This window comes from Onychostoma macrolepis, chromosome 14 (assembly GCF_012432095.1).
Source record: "Onychostoma macrolepis isolate SWU-2019 chromosome 14, ASM1243209v1, whole genome shotgun sequence".
Taxonomy (NCBI): Eukaryota; Metazoa; Chordata; class Actinopteri; order Cypriniformes; family Cyprinidae; genus Onychostoma; species Onychostoma macrolepis.
The window spans coordinates 20225768-20245231 of record NC_081168.1 but is presented as its reverse complement, the minus strand read 5'-3'; the positions used below and the strand labels follow the sequence as shown (position 1 = coordinate 20245231).

The 19464-nt window shown below is 36.0% G+C and overlaps 1 protein-coding gene across 1 annotated transcript; it reads left to right on the top strand.

Moving 5' to 3' along the window:
• Positions 1–3523: 3523 nt before the first annotated feature.
• zgc:92242 (uncharacterized protein LOC436899 homolog) lies at positions 3524–17827 on the top strand. The gene is made up of 6 exons (XM_058797808.1): positions 3524–3676; positions 5563–5943; positions 11793–11940; positions 12142–12232; positions 13147–13459; positions 17229–17827. The coding sequence occupies exons 2-6, from the start codon at positions 5763–5765 to the stop codon at positions 17375–17377; spliced, it is 882 nt and encodes a 293-aa protein (XP_058653791.1). The 5' UTR covers positions 3524–3676; positions 5563–5762; the 3' UTR covers positions 17378–17827.
• Positions 17828–19464: the final 1637 nt, after the last annotated feature.

The following is a 19464-nucleotide window of genomic DNA, read 5'->3' as shown; positions in this document are numbered from 1 at the left end:
GGCTGTAGGATCTCATTGGATTTCAATGCAGTGTAAAAAAAATATACAGATATTTGGAGTATGTTGTACAAGAAAATACTATTTCAGACTCAGTCTAATTCAGTGTGTTAGCCTACTTGCTATTTCTTTGAGTAAAGTGATATACAATATACAAAATCCTGCATCATTTTTTTTCCAGTGTGGGTGAACAAGCTTGATCACAGATAGCCATACTGATACATTTACATTTACATTTATGCATTTAGCAGACGCTTTTATCCAAAGCGACTTACATTGCATTCAAGTTACAGTTTTTTTTTTTTTACATTTTATCAGCTCTTGCTTTCCCTGGGAATCGAACCCACGATCTTGGCGTTGCTAGCGCCATGCTCTACTATTTGAGCTACAGGAAAGTACACGAGATTCCTCAAGTGTATTTTGATACGAGATTCCTCAAGTGTATTTTGATACGAGATTCCTCAAGTGTATTTTGAAGCTAATCCCAAACACAGTTCCAAACCCATGGAACAGCAACAGACTATGGAAATCTCTTGTGTTCAAACATTCCCAGTCTGCGGGATTGCTTTGAAAGTCAAATATGCTGTGTGTGAGTGAGTGTGTTTACATATACCGCTTGAACCCTAACCTGCACTGCGCTCCATAGTTGTCTCTGCAGGCTCACATGGAGTGAACAGTACTCACATGAACGAATGAACATGTGGTCCATTTCAAAAAGAGTAATGAAAGTCACATGACCGCAGTCCATGATGAGTCAGGGAAGAGTAAACAGGTCAGTACACTTAATCAGACACTTCCTGTTTTTCACAATGCACACACCCACATGAGTCAAGTCATTTCAAAGGAAATTTTTTGGGAAATTTATAAAGCATGCTTGTAGGCAAACAAAACATCATGTGACTCCTATTTAAATCTCAGTGAAAATGAATTGTGTACTTATTCAAGTTCTTAACAAAATGATATCTGTGTTAAAGAGATAGATCGCCCAAAAATGAAAATTCTGTGATCATTTACTCACTTTTTCAATAGAAAATTGACTTCCACTGTATGAACAAAAAACAATGACACGCTTCTTAGATATCTTTTGTGTTCCACAGAAGGAAGACAGAAAACTATCCCTTTACCAGATGACTCCCTTCATAGTGGGTGTGTAACATGTTTAAGTCATGACTGTGTTAAAAAACAAAAGTCAGGTGACTTTTTCCACAAGAAGGAGATTGTTTAATAAATGAGATGGACCTTTTAAATTGAATCTGAGGCTTGTAGTGAAGCAGGTTCATTTCCTTGCTGAATTAACCTTGACTTGCAAGGCTTGATGGGAAAAACACCTGTTAAGCACCATTATTTTCTAGGCCTAAATATGTAATGATGTATTCTGTTTGCACTAGAGGTCAAAGAAGTATAGAATTTTGTCGTTGTTTCTGGTTTCCTCCATTTCTCTTATTATCCATGTAGTGGAGATTCCCTCCTGTACTAACTGAATAGCCTTTAATTCACATTTTTACACTTCTGTTCTGCCCAACAAACACTAACAGCTCAATCCCTGTGGCTTTCACACCTCTATTCAGTCAGAGCTCTATAGAGATGCTAGTCATTGGGTTTTGTGATGTGTGGACTTCATTGTTCTCTGACTCATTTATTACATCTCTGTTGTTTATGACATAGAAGGCACCATGATACATTTCACACGTGAAAAACATTTGTACCTTTTTCTTAAAGAAAAAAAAACGACCCAAAAAAATCTAGTGTAACAATTAAGTAAAAATTCTAAAATATTTTTATGATTACATAATGATTATTTTGATTAAATAACTGAAAATTGTTTCTTTACAAATACAATTAATTTTTAAATAATAATATTTTTTTCTTTTTTTTTTTAAAACTGAATGCAAACTGTCCCAAAATTCCGAAAGGAAAGACAAATAACAATGTGAATCATTTTTCCTAGACAGCAATAAAATTGAATAGATAGTGTAGAAAATCTTAAGTGTGTCTCCAGAGCTTCAGATAAGATCTCAACAGTATCTCAGTTTGTAATGCTGATGACAGTCAAGTGTTCAAAAGCCTGTCTGTAGGGTTCATTTCAACTACTGAAATACGTCAAGGGGGGGAAAGTTTTTTGCGTCATATGCTTAATTTATGCCTGAATGGGTCTGTGTGCTTAAAGTTCAATTATGATGTCACACACAAAAGAACGTGGAATTAATAACAAGTCTGACAGTGACCTGTCAGAGAAACACAAAAGCATTTGGCTGTTCCATAAATACTCATTTACTTCAGCTGATGACCTCAAAATGACAGATTTCTTTTAAAAGTTTTCAAACAAACATACATGAAATACAATGAACCTGAAATAAAAAATATGGTTTCACTTTATTTTGATGGTCCCTTTAACACATTCTATTGACTATAAGTAATGTTGCACCTACATTTCTACTAACTCTCATTAGAGTGTTAGTAGTGTATTAGTTGACTGATAGGGTTAGAGTTAGATTAAGTTGACATGTTCTTGCAAAGTTACTTATAGTCATTAGAATATCTGTCGGGAGACCAACACAATAAGGAGTGACTAGATATGAAGCAGACAGTCTACTAATACTCTTATGAGAGTTTGTTGACATGTAGTTGCAACATTACTTAGTGTCAACAGAATGTTCAAAAGGGACCATCAAAATAAAGTGTTACCAAAAATATATATATATTTTTGAGTCATAAATATTAAGACACTTTTTATTTGTCAATGAAGAAATGTGCGTATTCATAAAAAGTCCAAATATATGTTAATAGTATTTCAACTTTTTAAAACTGATTCAGTGCTTTTTGTTATTAAATGGCACTTATTTTCTCATGAAATTCTGCCTTTGAATGATACTTTGTCTCATTTTTTCTGAAGTTAGACCACCATATTTTTGTCTTACAGTCCCACAACAAAATGCATAATTATATAATTAGTTGAATTTTAATGTACTCTACCATTACCTTAATAGTTCAGGATCTTTAGTAATGTCACAAAAATGTTTTATATGTTAACATCAGTTAATGCTATAGCAAACATTAACATGCATAAATAAATAAATAAATAACAGCACTTATTGATTTTGGATTATTTTTAAAAATGTATAAATTATTCTTGAATTTAATGTTAATTTATACAACTTTCTGAACAAATGTGAATTAATAATGAACTATTAAAGATTGTTTTTCATAGTTACTTCATGATACTTAATGCATTGGTTGAACTACACAAAAAATGGTTTTAGAAACAATTTTCACTCCAAAATTAGTAAAAACAATAGTATTGTAAAGCATACTCCAATAATCTTCGTTATATTTACAGCTTTTAAAAATAATGCTTTACAGTGTATATTGTAAATCATTACCATTTCCCATATATCAACATCAGCCTATCCTGCTGATTTGGCAATTCAAATGTAGCTGTTTTTGTTATGCCAATGAATCACATTGAAACAGATAGAGAGGGAGGAGACAAAGAAGGAGAGTTGTGGTGAGGAAGTCTGAGAGAAGGAGGGAGGGAGGAAGAATGCTATGATGTCACACTGTAGTGCACTCAAATACAAAAGCAGCCGAGAGAAAGACACACACTCACACACTCACTCACACACACGCTGCTGCCTGTTTCACTAACACAACTCCACAGCACACTTCTCCAGCTCTGAATGTGAGTACTAGTTCACTTTTCTCTCTCTCAGCTCACTTCATCAGCACTCAGCAGTCTCTTTGTCCTCATCTTTACAGCTTTTTCATTCTCTCTTTCTCTGAATCTCTCTGTATCCTCTCTCTCTCTCTCTCTCTCATGTGCTGAACAACTGAGACTGTTTTGGTTAGAGTTACAGCTCCTGATCTATCTAACGGCTGCTTCCTCTCCTGCTTTGTTTCTTATAGTTGCTCTTTTGCCAACTTCCAGAGTCTTTTGTGCTGTGAGTCTTTGTGTAAATGTCTCAGTCCCTGGCTGTCTCTGTTGTCCATCCTTAACATACCCAAATTCAAAGTCTTCTCTGAGTGCATCATCACAGTTTTAGCATGTTATTTCAGCTGCATTTGAACTAGTTTTATGCTTAGGTTGTTAGTTTTGCCTGAGTAAACTCAGTTGTTGCATTTGTCCCCTATCACTCTAATTGAAAACCACAGAATCGTTTATGAATTTATTGCTTCTTTGTTTGCTTTGAAAGGCTTTGTTAGTTGTGTGGTGAAGAAATATGTCTGACCTGGTGCATGATTGTTTTGAATAGAAAGGCTCTTTGTTTGAGAAATGCTAGTGGAGTAGGATTAATTTTCTGGCAGAGAGAAATAAAGAAAAAGAGAGAGTTAGGAACTGAAATGCTGAAGTAATCTGTGTAAACAGCAACAGGGATGAAGCTACTGAATGAGAAACAACTAAATAAAGTGTATGTCGGAGAGAAATATAGATGCTCATTTAGCCAAAGTCAACAGAGAGAGGAAAATCACACACAGAGCTCTGGAATAAAACAGACTGCTATTGTCAACCCAACTGAACAGCAGTCTGGATCAAACCATAAAACATCAAAACTTCCAGCTGCTCAGAGGAACGTTTGTCCCAACAGTCTCCTTTAACCTCTACGGGAGAGACAATCACAATGAGAATCACTGTAATATAACAACTGCTTCTTCTAGACAGCAATGAGAGTGTGATTTTCTCCTTAAAAGCTTCAGATAAGATCTCAACAGTATCTCAAACTGTACTTCTTACTTGAATCAGTGTTCAAAAGTATCTCCATAGGGTTCAGTTCAACTACTGAAATATGTCATCTGGAAAAAAAAGAGAATTTTTCGCTTCATGCATTCATTTTATACTTGAATGGGTTCACAGCTCAGTTATGAAGTTCATAAACAGACATTATATCACAACACTCATTGACTTCTGTTTGTCCAAAAAAATGGCAAATATATTAAAAAGACTTGGTCTTTAAGACAAAAATGTTTAGTTGGTGTAACTTTAGAGAAAATGAGACAAGGTATCATTAAAAGGCAAAAATTCTTGAAAAAATAAGTGAACACTGTATAAACACTGAATCAGTTTTAAAAAAAAGTTAAAATGCTATTAACATTTATGTGAAAACCAAACACGTATTTATAGCGTATTACATATTTTGGCTTTTTTATGAATAGGCACAGTCAGACAAGTTTTTACACATGTACTGTATATGATAAATTTAAAATTATTGTTAAATCATCAATACCAAGAAATTGTCTTAGGGTTACATATACATATATATATATATATATATATGCATGTGTGTGTGTGTGTGTGTGTGTTTATGAATTTCTTCCTAAGATAGTCCACAAAGAAAAACAAAATCTAAAAGCTTCATTAAGCCTCCTGAAACAACAATAAAACGTCTCTGCTCTCTTCAGAAAGAGGAAATTGGAGTGGGATGCTTTGTTGTTTTACGAGTGAAATCAGGATTAATTAATGCAGAGATATAAAGGAGTCGCCCATAAAGAGGGGCTGCACAAAAACGGCAACAGATGCTTAAATGGATCTTTCTTTTTTTTCACCTCCTCCCATTTCTCTCTCTCTTTCAGACTGGAATCACATGGCCAGAGTGTGGGACAGGAACGAACTCAACAGCAGGATCTAAAATGCCAATCTCTGGAAGATAGAGGAAGCTTTTGTTTGAGGAAAGGACGATAAGAATTCCAAAAAAGGAGCTGCACTCTTCAGAGAACATTTTTGTATACCAGCACACTTGTTCAAAAGCCCACAATACTCAAACAGACACAACATGCTGCAGCAAATCCTAGCTGACATGTACATCGACCCTGATGTACTAGAGGCTTTGAACGAGGAACAGAAGAAGATCCTGTTCTTCAAAATGAGAGAGGAACAAGTCAGGCGCTGGAAGGAGCGGGAAGAGAAGGAGGGCAAGGAGGGGATAAAAAAAGAAAAGCACCGGCAAAAGAAAGGTATGAACTCACACCCTTTCTAAAAATACTGCCACGTCTGTCATTCTGTAAGCATCAACAGGAGACAAAAATTATTTACAGAGCAGTCAAATGCTTTTGTGTGTCTCTTGACACGCCAGTGTTTTTGCACATTCTTAAGTGTGGGACATCATAATTGAACCTGACAGGCCCATTCGGTATAAACTGAGCACATTTTTACTTTTTGTTCCCGATGACGCATTTCAATAGTTGAATTGAGCCCAATGGAGAAACTTTTGAATAGTGATTGTCAGGTACATTCACACAGACGCCGTGCTGAATATAGTTCAGTTCTGTTATAAAAGAGAAAAATTGTGTTCACACACACTTCAGCTATTAAAGAGTGTGACAATCATTTAATATAAAAGAAATAACTACCAGTTTTAAAAAACACGTTTTTTTCTTTATATATATATATATATATATATATATATATATATATATATAAGTTACCATTTACTTCCTTAAGGCTCTGGCAATAATATTGAAAATTTAATTTCAGCTAATGTAGAGACTAATTTACATAAATGGAGATGAAAAGAATGACAACGATTTACACTACACTTGAACATTTTGGGGTCAGTATAAGATTTTTTTCTCTTATGCTCAAAGAGGCTTCATGGATTTGATTTAAAAATATAGTAAAAACTGATGAATTTGTTAATGCTGAATTTTCAGCATCATTACTCCAGTCTGCAGAGTCACATGATCCTTCAGAAATCATTCTAATATGCTGATTTCCAGCTTAAGAAACATTTCTTATTGTAAATGCTGAAAACGGTTGTGCTGCTAAACATATTTTGTGGAAAGATTATATAATGAAAATAAAGTTCAAAAGAGCAATGTTTACTTGGTGTAACATTGTCTCATTATACATACCTTTACTGTCACTGAATATTAATATCTTTCAAAAACAAAATGTGACTGACCACAAAATTTAAACTGTAGTGTAATTCACATACTGTCAGTTATTTCACTGACACATTTAGAGCCTGATTAAGTAAATTCACCCCTTGCCGTGTGAACATAGCCAATCAGAGAATGATTCACTTTTATTGAATGTCTGTGCAGATCCACGTTACAAGGAACCCAAAATAAATCTTTTTACCACGCCCTCACTGATGTAACAAGGAAATCAATACCTGTGTGAAATGTTCTAACGTCATTTCAAGGTGAACACATATTTTTAAGGCCAAAGGTAATTAAGTAACCTGAAAGAGCGAAAGAGTCACATAACAATACCGCAGAGACACGCTACAGCTGCAAGGGCAAAACCAGAGCCAAATTCCAGCTTTTCAACACTGGCCTTGCAACACACACAATACTCACATGCAAATCACCTTGCAGTAGATTACTGTTTATCTCCATAGCATCAGCATTTGTATGGAGTTGAGGCTTGTTTGGGATCTAACCCCTGTAATGCCGTAGGGGCCCTGCCGCTGTAAATTCCTCTAAACATTTCAGGGCTTTCTTACACTAATGCCTGAGGATGTGCTTTGCCAGAGATTTGGGCATGGAATGTTCTCAGGAAACACAACATGCAAAAACAAAGCAAACATAAAAGAGCCATTTTTGGTTGCCCAAAGAACCTTTCAGTGAACAGTTCTTAAAAGAAACATTTTTTCCTTGGTATGAAAAGCATTTTAAATATCTAAAAACATTTTGTGGAATTAAAAGGTTGCCTTGATTTTAAAGGTTCTTCATGGAAGCATCAATGACTTTATTTTTAAATGAAAATTATGAAAACTTATTCACCCTCAGGCCATCCAAGATGTAGATGAGTTAGTTTCTTCATCAGAACAGATTTGGAGAAATTTAGCATTACATCACTTGCTCTGCAGTGAATGGGTGCCGTCAGAAAGAGAGTTCAAACAGCTGATAAAAACATCACCATAATCCACATGACTCCAGTCCATCAATTAACATCTTTGAAGCGAAAAGCTGCATGTTTTCATCATTAAGATGTTTTTAACTTTAATTAGTTGCTTCTGGTTACATCAACAGTCCTCTATCCATAATATTGCTTTCTCCAGTGAAAAAGCATATCTCATTTGAATCAGAAGAAAAATCTGCACAGACCAGGCAGTGTTTACAACTGAAAACAGTCCAAAACGGTTGTAAACATAAAGGCCTATGTGAATTTTGATGTGAGAAGACAGATAGACTTTTCCTACTGAAGAAAGCATTATTATGAATTATGAACTATTTTGGCCAGTAGCAATGGGTAAAAGTTAAAACGCCTTAATGATGGATTTGTTTCTTACAAACACGCAGCTTTTCACTTCACAAGAAGTTAATTGATGGACTGGAGTCACGTGGATTATTTATGATTATTGTGATGTTTTTATCAACTCTAATTCTGACTAAGCAAGTGATGCAATGTTAAATTTCTTCAAATCTGTTCCAAAGAAACAAACTCATCTATGCAGTACCTTGGATAGCCTAAAGGCAAGTACATTTTGGGTGAACTATTCCTTAAAAAATGAAAGCTCTTTAGAGAATAGAAGAAAAAACAACAACCCAATAGTGTGGTTTGCAAATGCTCGTAACATGTTCCCTGACTGCGAAAAAACATTCAGTTCATGTGATGATGACGATGGAATCCAACCGAACAGGAATTGACGTTTACAACAGCATTTGCTCAAGGACACAAATGTTCTTGTAAGTGTTCCTATCAATAGTGCTGGTATTCTCCCCCGGCTTCTGTTTCTCATCAAAAAAGCGTCAAGTCACATGAGCCACATGTAACACAGGGCCTTTGTGAAGTATGTTTAGCTGCTGCACAAACGAGAGAAAAGAGAGCTGCTGTGTCACAGTCATGCAGTTTGACTCTTATTCATTTACTTCAGTTTGACACGAACACAGTCAAATCTCTTTTGATTTTCTCTCCACGGACACACAACTGACAGGGTTCACAGCTCATGTCAATGACAGCATTGTGAAGCGCAGCTGTGTCCGTCTTTCTCTCGCTCAGCACTTTGTGGCCAGTTTCAGTTGCCTCAGCTGATACTGTGTGTCAGCTCTGCGTCAGGGGCAGTCGAGATAAATACTGTTGAAGTTTCTGTTGGCAGTTCTGTTTGTACACAGGCAAACAAAACTATGAGCTACCGCTGGAACTTTGTACCCGAGACTCTTTTGCTACCCACTGGAAAGAAAAATCACCAATGAGATGTCTGTAATATGTCACTTGTTTCTCTCTGACAGCAATCCGATTAAATAGACAGCAAATGGAGACTTCGAGGTGTGGTCAGACTAGACATAAACCTGGGGAATTACTATAGACACCGTCGACGAATATGAGCAACAGGATGTGATGTCACAACTCACTGTCTTTGTAGCATGACCCATCCTACTTTTCCCGGATGTGTCCTCTAAAGGTGCAAATCATTTAGTAGCGCACATTAATCCAGCAAATCCTCAGCCAAAGGAATGAGTCTGTGAGCTAAACCGACTAAATTAAACACTTGACAATAAGTCCTGGTAACATTTGTTAAGGTGTTATGAACTAACAATGAACAACATTTTTGACATTTAACCAGTTGCATAAATATTATATCTGCATTAATGATTCCGAATGCATTTTTAATGTAAATAACATAGGCTAACATTCCTCCTTTTCTTTTTAAAGCACAACATTGTATCCCTAGTTTTTGATACATAATGGATTATATAAAATATCAACATTTACAATCTACACTACTGACAAATTAAAGCATGCAGCTTGTCTTAAACTTGCTTACATTCTTTAAAGTCAAAAATCTCAACATGAACTCATCTCTTATCAAAATCCAAATAAGACTATATAAATAATCTGACTTGTTAACCGCATCTTCATAGCTCTACACAAGAGGTTCCAAACATTTTCAAGGCACTGTCCACAACAACAGTTAAAGACCTACAACCCTTTACAGCTGTTCATGATTTACTGGATAAATATTCAGGATAAAGATTTAAAAAATATATATTTTTATTCACAATATCTACCTGGTATATCTGAACTATTTTGTAGAGCTTGGCATACAGAAAATGTGTGTTCATGAAATGTATCTAAATTCTCATGGAATTGTAGGATTTTATTCATTTACAAGGCTGTTCCAGATGTAGAAATCACACTTTTATAATTAGGCTTCCTTATACATCCTGGTTTTTCCTCAAGAGAAAACAGATTCTTGATAAGAATACTATTAGAAGTTTGCTGAGGGCCCCTGGTTGAGAACCGCTGGCCTGTTCTCTTAAATGTATGTCAACAATCGTCCCATTTGTGCTTATTTTAAGAAGTTTAAATGGATAGTTCACCCAAAAATTTAAATTCTGGATTGGAACAACATGAGGGTGAGTTAATGATGGCAGAATTTTAATTTTGGGTGAACTGTACCTTTAAGGAGTAACAAGGAGCGACATCCAAGCTATAAAACTCTCCTATGGGATGGTATGAACACAGATTTTTGCAGGCTTGTTGTCTTTTATTTGTAGTTTTATTACATAAAAGGAGGGAGAAGCTCAACCATTGATAAGTTGCGTTCCTATATAGGCTACAAGGTGTAGCTCTAATCTCGCTGCTCAAGTTGGGTCATAACGCTTTAAGAAACACTCCTCAAAAAACACATCCATCACCATGCAGTTACATCACCTTTCAAACACACACACCATGTCTTAAGCAGCATATGTGGGTGAACCATGTGACCTTGGCAACAAGCACTACACAAACACACACAGATCTAACCATTAGTGCGAAAAAAAATACCCAATAAAGATGTGTGCCAGTTTTATATTATGTAACTTTGTAGTTTCAGAAACACATACTGAACATTTCTGAGATTTCTAACAGAAACCCTAAATTCATTCCTGCATGGAAATGAAGCCATTTGATCTGCCTCGCTCTTAGTCGTTGCGTGGCTTCTGTCGACCTGGAGAACCGGTTCTTTACCTAACCTTTTTTGCTGGAACTGAGGGGTGTTAGGTTTTCCCTTACGTGCAAGAAAAGAATAAAGAACAGATCAACCCCTGCTGGAACAAACGCTTTCACGCTGGGAAATTCTTGACATTTTTTCCATAATTCCCACTGTGATATTCATGGCATTATGATGTACTTTTAGATTATTTAGCTGAGGTGAACTGCAATCCCCTACAATCCGCACAAGGATCCTCTTTGTCGCTTCTTATGTAAGCACCACATATCAGTTGATCACACTTCATTTCATGCCTTCAAACATTTGGTGTAATCTGAGAAGGTTAAATCACACTGAAATAATGATGAGGTTGACTGGGAAGGATTCACAGCTTTTGTGGGTCGGTGTAAGTATCTGTAAGGTGATAATACAAGCCTGATGAACGCTGGCATTGACATCTAGACACTGAATGACATTTACACACTTCTAAACCAGAGCAGGCGACCTACAGTATGCAGGATCAATTTCACTCAATGTCACAGCGCCATCTCTTTGTGAACAGGACACATTGCAGAGCGTAATATTGGAAATCAAGGGTTCAGGGTTTGGCTGGTTTACATCTTAAAGAGGTCTGTAACCAAAATAATATGCGGCAGAATACAATTTTAAAAGGCTGTCAATGGAGAAATATGCTTTATGCCAAACTGTCAAACCTCAACCCCTTGGGTTGAGTAAAGAAAATTTAAATAACAAGAAATTACAGACTATTAAACTTCAAAAATACCCATATCTTTGTTCAGAAAGCAAGTAAAAGGACTAATCGTGAGCTGTTGCATTTGTTGTGCCTCTTTGTCTTTGTAGCTTAATTGTTTCTGTGTTGCTCATTTATTTATTGTTTCTCAGATATTGATTTTCTTGCCATGTTTATTGTTTTGTCCTCAGGCCCTTGTAAAAATGTGAGCTGGTTGCTGGGCAGTGACGGTGACGTGCATGTGTGTATTATCGGAGAATCAGATGAGCTCAAATCTCCAAAACTCATCCTGTCCGAGCTGAGAAACAAGACAGCGGCCAACCCTAATACTATCAACAGGTACAACACCCTCAATAATAGGTAGAAATACATGGAAACACTTTAATATAGGGACCAATTCTCACTATTAACTAATTGCTTATTAGCATGCCTATTATTAACATATTGGCTGTATATTAGTGCTTATAAAGCACATATTTTGCCTGACCATATTCTACATCCTTGGACCTCAGAGCTAAATGTGTTTTTCTTTGTTCACAGATCAAAAGCAGAACTTGTAAATAGCAACCTGACCAAACCCAGCAGAGCACAACAAACCAGCACAGAACCGGGGATCCAGCTACTGCTCAAGGTGTGTGGGGGTACTAAATAATGTCTTAATCAAATTTAAAGAAAGAAAGAAAGAAGGTTAGTTGGGGTACTGTTAGAGCACTGCTTCCGGTTCTGCTTCAGAAATAATGTTGTATTAGACATGAAGTGGCAACCCAGCACAGTTCCAAACTATCACACAAAAATGTATTTAATTTTTTTAATTAAATTAAAATGGCTATGAAGGCACATAGGCCCAAGAAAAAGATTTTACATTAATTAATTTAGCAGATGTTTTTAACTAAAGCAAATTACAAATGAGGAATACAACCAGCAATTCATCTTAAGGAGGCATAGGCTGAATAGTAAGAACTTTGTGAATCATATTTGTCTTTTACCTTTGGTGTTTTTTATTTTTCAGGATAAGGCAATGTCACATTCTGCATGTTGGTATATAATATGACTCACTTCTATAAATTTACAGTACATATCATTTGTGTGACCAATCAGAGCATGAGATGAGATTCACAAGGTTGGAGGATAAAAAATATCATTAGCTTGGTATAAAAACAGACCTCAATGGGATGTCCACTATGATAGAACGTGTGCGTGTGTGCGCATGTGTTTAAATGAGTGTGCTTTCATGTGATTTGACATATGAATGTGCATATGTGTGAGAGGATGCACATGTGTGTGTGTGTGTGTGATTTAATAATAAGAGCAGCAATAATAATAAAACGATGGGTGTGTGTAGTTGGACAGGCCAGGCTCCCCTGAGCAGATGGTTTAGAGCCTGGGCAGAGAATTAAACGGTATCAGATGGCATCAGTGCCACGTTGCCAGAGGGAATACACACATGCAAAACACACACACACTTCCATCTCTCTTTGTGTCTCTGAATTTGTCAACTCCGATTTTATAAGTGTTTACAAATGAGTTTCATTCAATCTGCCACAGAAACCAGAGGAGCTCAGCGATTCTACGACAGTCTCAGATGAGTCCAAGCAGGACAGCGGTTCTGATCAGTCAGCTGACGACACCAGGGGCCAAACAGATGACTCCGATTCGGGCAGCGCGGAGGAGGACACGGGCCTTTACAGATCACATATGAGCAACACAGAGATGACAGAGACAACAGTAGCAGACAGACTCAGAGAGCTTCAACTGCACAGAGCAATGAAAGAGCAGCTGTCAATCAACATCAAGACACACCCACTGGACACACCCACACCAGACAAGAGCACAGAAGAAGAGTCTGAATTAATCCCAGGTATTCTTTCAACAATATACTACAAAAACACCACAGAACAAGAAACACAGAGAAACACAAAACTATTATCAACATTTATCTTACTTAACATTTATTAATAATTACTATTCATTTTGTCTGTTTATCTATTCATTCAGTTTTTAGCCTCTTTTTTTCTTTTGTTTAAACATGTCTAAAGTTTGTCATTTTGCCGTTTTCTAGCAATGAACATTGGTTAAACATCAAAATAAAATAAAAACACAATTTTTAAAATTAAAACTAATATATGTAATATTTTTGTTTACACACATAATATTATATATTCATATTTATATACACAAATATAATTATATTATATAAATACTATTATATAAATATAATATTACTTAACATTATTTACTAATATATTGTAAGAAGGGTAAGAGCACAGTAGCATCTGAAATAATGAAATAAGGTATTCTTTCAACAACATACTATAAAACATCACAGAACAAAAAAAGCACAACACAAGATAATCAACATTTACTTCATATAACATTTATTGTACAATTTATATTCATATATTTTTATATATTATATTAAATACATCTTATATTGTTTAATATTATTTCATAATATATTGTTTAATAATATATTTATAATTAAATATATAAATATTAAGCATTTGATATTATAACTATAACAACTATTTAACATTTGCCCTACATAATAGACAAATTGTCCAACATAAGACAAATATCAGATAATAAATGACCTCAAATACATTTATTTTCAACATTAAAAACTATTTATAAAATAATAATATATTTTTTAATTTATAAAATAAATAACTTTGTGTATGTGTGTATAGTATTTATTTAGTGTGCGTGTGTGTGTGTGTAGTATTTCCTTAATTTTGATTAAAACATGTTTCTTAATAATAAAAAGTAACAGATAAAAAAAAAAAATCTCTCGTTTATAAAATTTTGGAAAGGTACATTCATGTTGTTGTCAATGTAAATTGACAGCAAGCGCCATCTAGTGGACTAGTGTCATTAGCACAGGCAACACACAGCACGCCAGGCCTGCGAGCGCCTCCTACAGGACACACCAGTCACAGCAACACTTTCCTTTGTTTACCAGCTGCGGCTAACATTTTTAAAAACAAGGAACTTTGCGCTGCTCTTTGCGTACTAAAACGCTGCACTGCCTTCAGACCTACACACCAACTACAATCAAACTTATTTGGAAACAGAAAACAAATACGAGCTCAGAGGATTCAAACATACTAACGCACCTGTACCTGACTGTCAGCTTGGGATGGCAGATGTTGCTCAGGTGTTGTTTGGGTCGTCACCTCACATAATGTTGTACATACATGTTAATTTATTTAATGCTAAAGTGGATAAATGATTTACGTGTGGGTCATCGTGTGTGTGTGTGTGTGTGTGTGTGGACACGCGCGCATATGTGTGCGCTGGAGCGGGAATTTGCGCTGATCCCACGTTTCCATGGCGACAGCATAACGCAGTCAGGGGGTCACGGCTGCAGGGAATGGCCAGAGAAGCATCAACAGGAACTGCGGCTCAACTCCTGCGAGAGAAATAGAGAGAGACGTGACAAAACTAGATTGCTCCCATTATAATCAACACAGCTGTCCAGTAGGAACCACATGAACGATCTGGTTTTGTCACATGGTGTTGCTTGCGTCACCATCGCGACAAGTTGTCGACGTCATATCATTTTTTCTTTATTGTTGAAGTGATCTTCAGCAACAAATCATTAATTTAAAACGAGAGCAGGAGATATATATCAACAGCAACCGTTTACTATATATATATATATATATATATATATATATATATATATATATATATATATATATATTCAGGCTTAAAACTATAGGCTATATTCGGATTTTATATAATATGAATGGATTTTTTTATTATTATTATTATTATTAATTAATTGCTTTAAATTTCACAAAATTTGACAGTCAGTTTATATTACATTTTACAAAGACAGATTATTGTTTTAGTCAAACTGAACTTAAACCTTTATGTGTCAGTGTCCCAAAAATGTCTTTGTGTGCATTGTATTGTCAGTGTTTATTGCTGATGACTTTTCCATGTTGCACCTGGTTGGACATTTTCAGTCATTATAATGGGAACAGTCTTGAGTTGCCGTGCCGTTGCTTGCAACTTGGATATAGAGGTTGCGTCACGTGAATACAAGGGAAAAACTGCAAGTAGAGGGCATAGTAAAGACCCCCGCATCAGTGCGGAAGGAAAAAAGTGATGGCAGAGAGTCGGTCTCACAGGAAAAGCGTGAAGGGGCGGAACTCCAGGCTTAGACCCCTCAGGGAGAGTCTAAAAATACAGTTCTCCCCTGGCCTCTCCTCTGAGTCTCACTCTCCACAGCATCTGTCTCTGAAGTCACCCACGGTCCCCACAAGCGTCCTCCCCCGTCTCTCTGTCTCGTTTCTACCCCCCATTCCCCCTTTTACCTCAATCACCCCTTCACCTATTCCCTGACCACCTGTCTCACCCCGTTTAACACATTCAAATTGAGTCATCACTCCCGTAGCCTTTACCCTCTACCTCACTCTCCTGTTATTTGTACTCTCTTCGTCCTTTACTTTCTTCCTCTCACTTTTTTCTCTTCTGCCTGCTGTCGCTCTCCTTACTTCTCCCTCTTGTGACCTCTAGACCTGCCTTGAGTGGGTGGAAAGGAGGATCGAGAGAGAGAGAGAGAGGCAGGCAGAGAGAGAGAGACAGCTGTGGATGTATTATAATCCCCGGCGGGCTTGTGTCAGGGGTCTAACAGCTTTTTAAAGTCAGCAGTGATTTACAGACAGTCAAAGTCTCGTAATCACGAATTTCTGCTTGATTATTTCCTTAGTCTTGACCTCTCGTGAGGTCATCGTGGCTCTAAACCAAAACCCAGTGAGCTGACTACATAAGCAGAATTTTAAGGCATCGTAGGCGCGCTCCAGGCACAAAGGCCATTTCATATGGTATGCAGCATTATTATGGCAGCATCTAATGTATTTTTCACAAAGAAGGCAATTCCATAAAGAATTGTGACAAGCTCAATGGGAAAAAATAAATAAATAAAAATTCCAAAATGGCATTAATGAATGAATGAATCAATAAATAAATAAAATATATAGGTAAATATATATAAAAATTTAAATGTATGTAAATGATTTAATACAATTATTTAAAAAAATAATTACATCGTAAAGTGTTTACAATATAATTTTTACAATATAATTTCTAAATGTAAATAGTGCATATTATTTATACAGAATAGTTCAATCTAACAGACATTATATATAAAGTTTATATAAGTTATATAAGTATATATATATATATATATATATATATATATATATATATATATATATATATATATATATATATATATATATATATATATATATATATATATATATATATATATATATATATATTTGCAAAACCTAGTCCAAAAAAAAATAATTAAAAACAACAACTGCAGTTTCATTGAGATTAATTGGAATTCACAATGAAAAAACATGATTTTTGAGAATTGTTAAAAAACGAAGTTATCTGTTTTTGCAAATGAACTATTCATATATAAAATTCATATATATAGAAAAGACCTTATATATATATATATATATATATTATTTATAATTTTAACAGAGTATCATGTTAGCTTAGCAACATGCTAACATTGTATGCTGCCAATAGACAGCAAAACAACTCACTAGGTTTTGTTTCCATGTCTAATCTAACAATCTTTCTTCTGCTCTTTCTCTCTAAAGGAGTGATGAAAGATAAGGATAGCGGTCTGACATACGGCGGTCGTGTGGCTCAGCTCAGGAAGAACTTCAACACCAGTAATGCTCCATGTGTCAAACCACCGATCCCCTGCAAGCCCGCTCACCTACTGGCCTCCCCCTCTGTCAGATAAACACAACACTGCCACGCTGCACACCTGAAAAGCATCCTAGTGTATCCAAAAACCTGCAAAATGAACTATAAACATAGACTTGTACATACCTGAGCGTGTGAGCAGATCCAGGTGTGGACGTAGCTGGAGACGGACGTTGTACGGAAATCAAACACTACTTATGACCCAGCTCGAGCCATCACTCTTTTCACACTGTTTACAGAGGAACGTGAGGAGGAAAGGACTCAAAGATTTGTTCTACTGCCTTATATAGTTTATTTTTTTGTTTTGTTTTTTATATAAACTTTGTTTCCTTAAGGGGAGAATGACCAAAGTTATTGTTTAATGTTTTTATAGATAATGGCTCATCTTTTTTTGTCTGGTTGTAAATAACGGTGTCATATTGTATTAAATAAAACAACTGGTTTTAACTGGTTTTGCGAGCTGAATGCTAATGTAACTAGGAATGCTGTTCCAGGCCCTCCAATGTCTAGATAGATAGATGATTGGGTGGAATGGATGGATGGATGGATGGATGGACGAATAGATGTAAAATATATTTCCATATTATCGCCACATGTTTGGTAACTCAGCGGCATCTGGTTCATGATGGAGACAGTCCATCATTCCAGACTGTGAAACAGCAGCTGGGATAGTTATCATCTGTGCGTCCGACCGGTCGAGACAGACGGCAATGCCGGGCCGTCATGCTGACCCTCTCGTCTCAAATGAGCTCATGCAGCTGAGTTACTGACCTCTCCCTTATCTCCCTCCATTCCGTGCTTCCTCTGAAGGATCGGGGTGGAAAAAAAGAGACATGGAGCCTGGAGGTGCATAGAAATAGAGAGAGCATAGATACAGAGGAACAAAATGGAAAGAAGGACATAGGGAGATGGGGGGAAGGTATACATGATCTGAAGGGGATGGGTCACTCAATCTCATAAAATTTAGTTGATTTGCAGGTGATTTTTCTTTAAGATGGTATTAAAGTAACACCAGTACTGACTGAATCCTTCTGTTGAAGCTGTGGCCTCATGGTTATAGCACAGATGCTTAAGTGGTAGCCACATATATCTTTCAGTTTAACAAAATTCTCATTACATGTATATAGTAATATATAAGTAATGTATATGACCATAACCATATTCAATTAGTATGATAGCAATTCCAATATCAAAAGTTTGTATATACACACATCAACGTAATTCAAATTTGACACTATTTACTTTTTAATATTTGTCTTCCAATTCAACACAATTTTACATTCTTTTCAGATATAACTATAAACATATTTGGTTATAATGTTATTTTATATGTTTTGAGAAAAAAAAAAAAAAAATTACATTGACTTTTTACAAAGACTTTTTAAAGGGTTAGTTCACCCAAAAATGAAAATTAGCCCATGTTTTACTCACCCTCAAAGCATCCTAGGTGTATAGGACTTTCTTCTCTCAGACGAATCCAATCGGAGTTATATTAAAAAAAATTCCTGACTCTTCCAAGCGTTAGAATGGCAGTAGGCGGGTGTTTTTATTCAACAGTCCAAAAGTAGTCAAGTAAAGCGCACATATCCGTAATATAACATGCATCACACGGCTCCGGGGGGTGAATAAAGGCAGAAGCGCGACAGAGAGAGAACAAAACAAAACACCGGACACGAATTAGAAGCACAAAACGAGGATTTGTAAAGAAAAATGTAGGATTTCGATATAAGCCAAGAAAAGACTGGTTTTCCTTTGCTAAAGTAGGCTACTTTGCTTCCTTTGCTCCTGTAAACAAACTCGCGAGACTATCATATCTCACAGGCGCGTGTGCGACGCATAAGTCCTTCATCATCCACCAGATTGTTTATAACATGTTAAATATGGATATTTTTCTTACAAAAACACATCGATTTGCTACAGGAGGCCTTTATTCACCCCCCGGAGCCGTGTGAGACACATTTTATTACGGATGTGTGCGCTTTATTTGACTACTTTTGTACGGTTGAACAAAAACACCCGCCTACTCCGATTCTAACGCTTGGAAGAGCCAGGATAATTTTAACTCTGATTAGATTCATCTGAAAGAAGAAATTCATATACAGCTAGGATGCTTTGAGGGTGAGT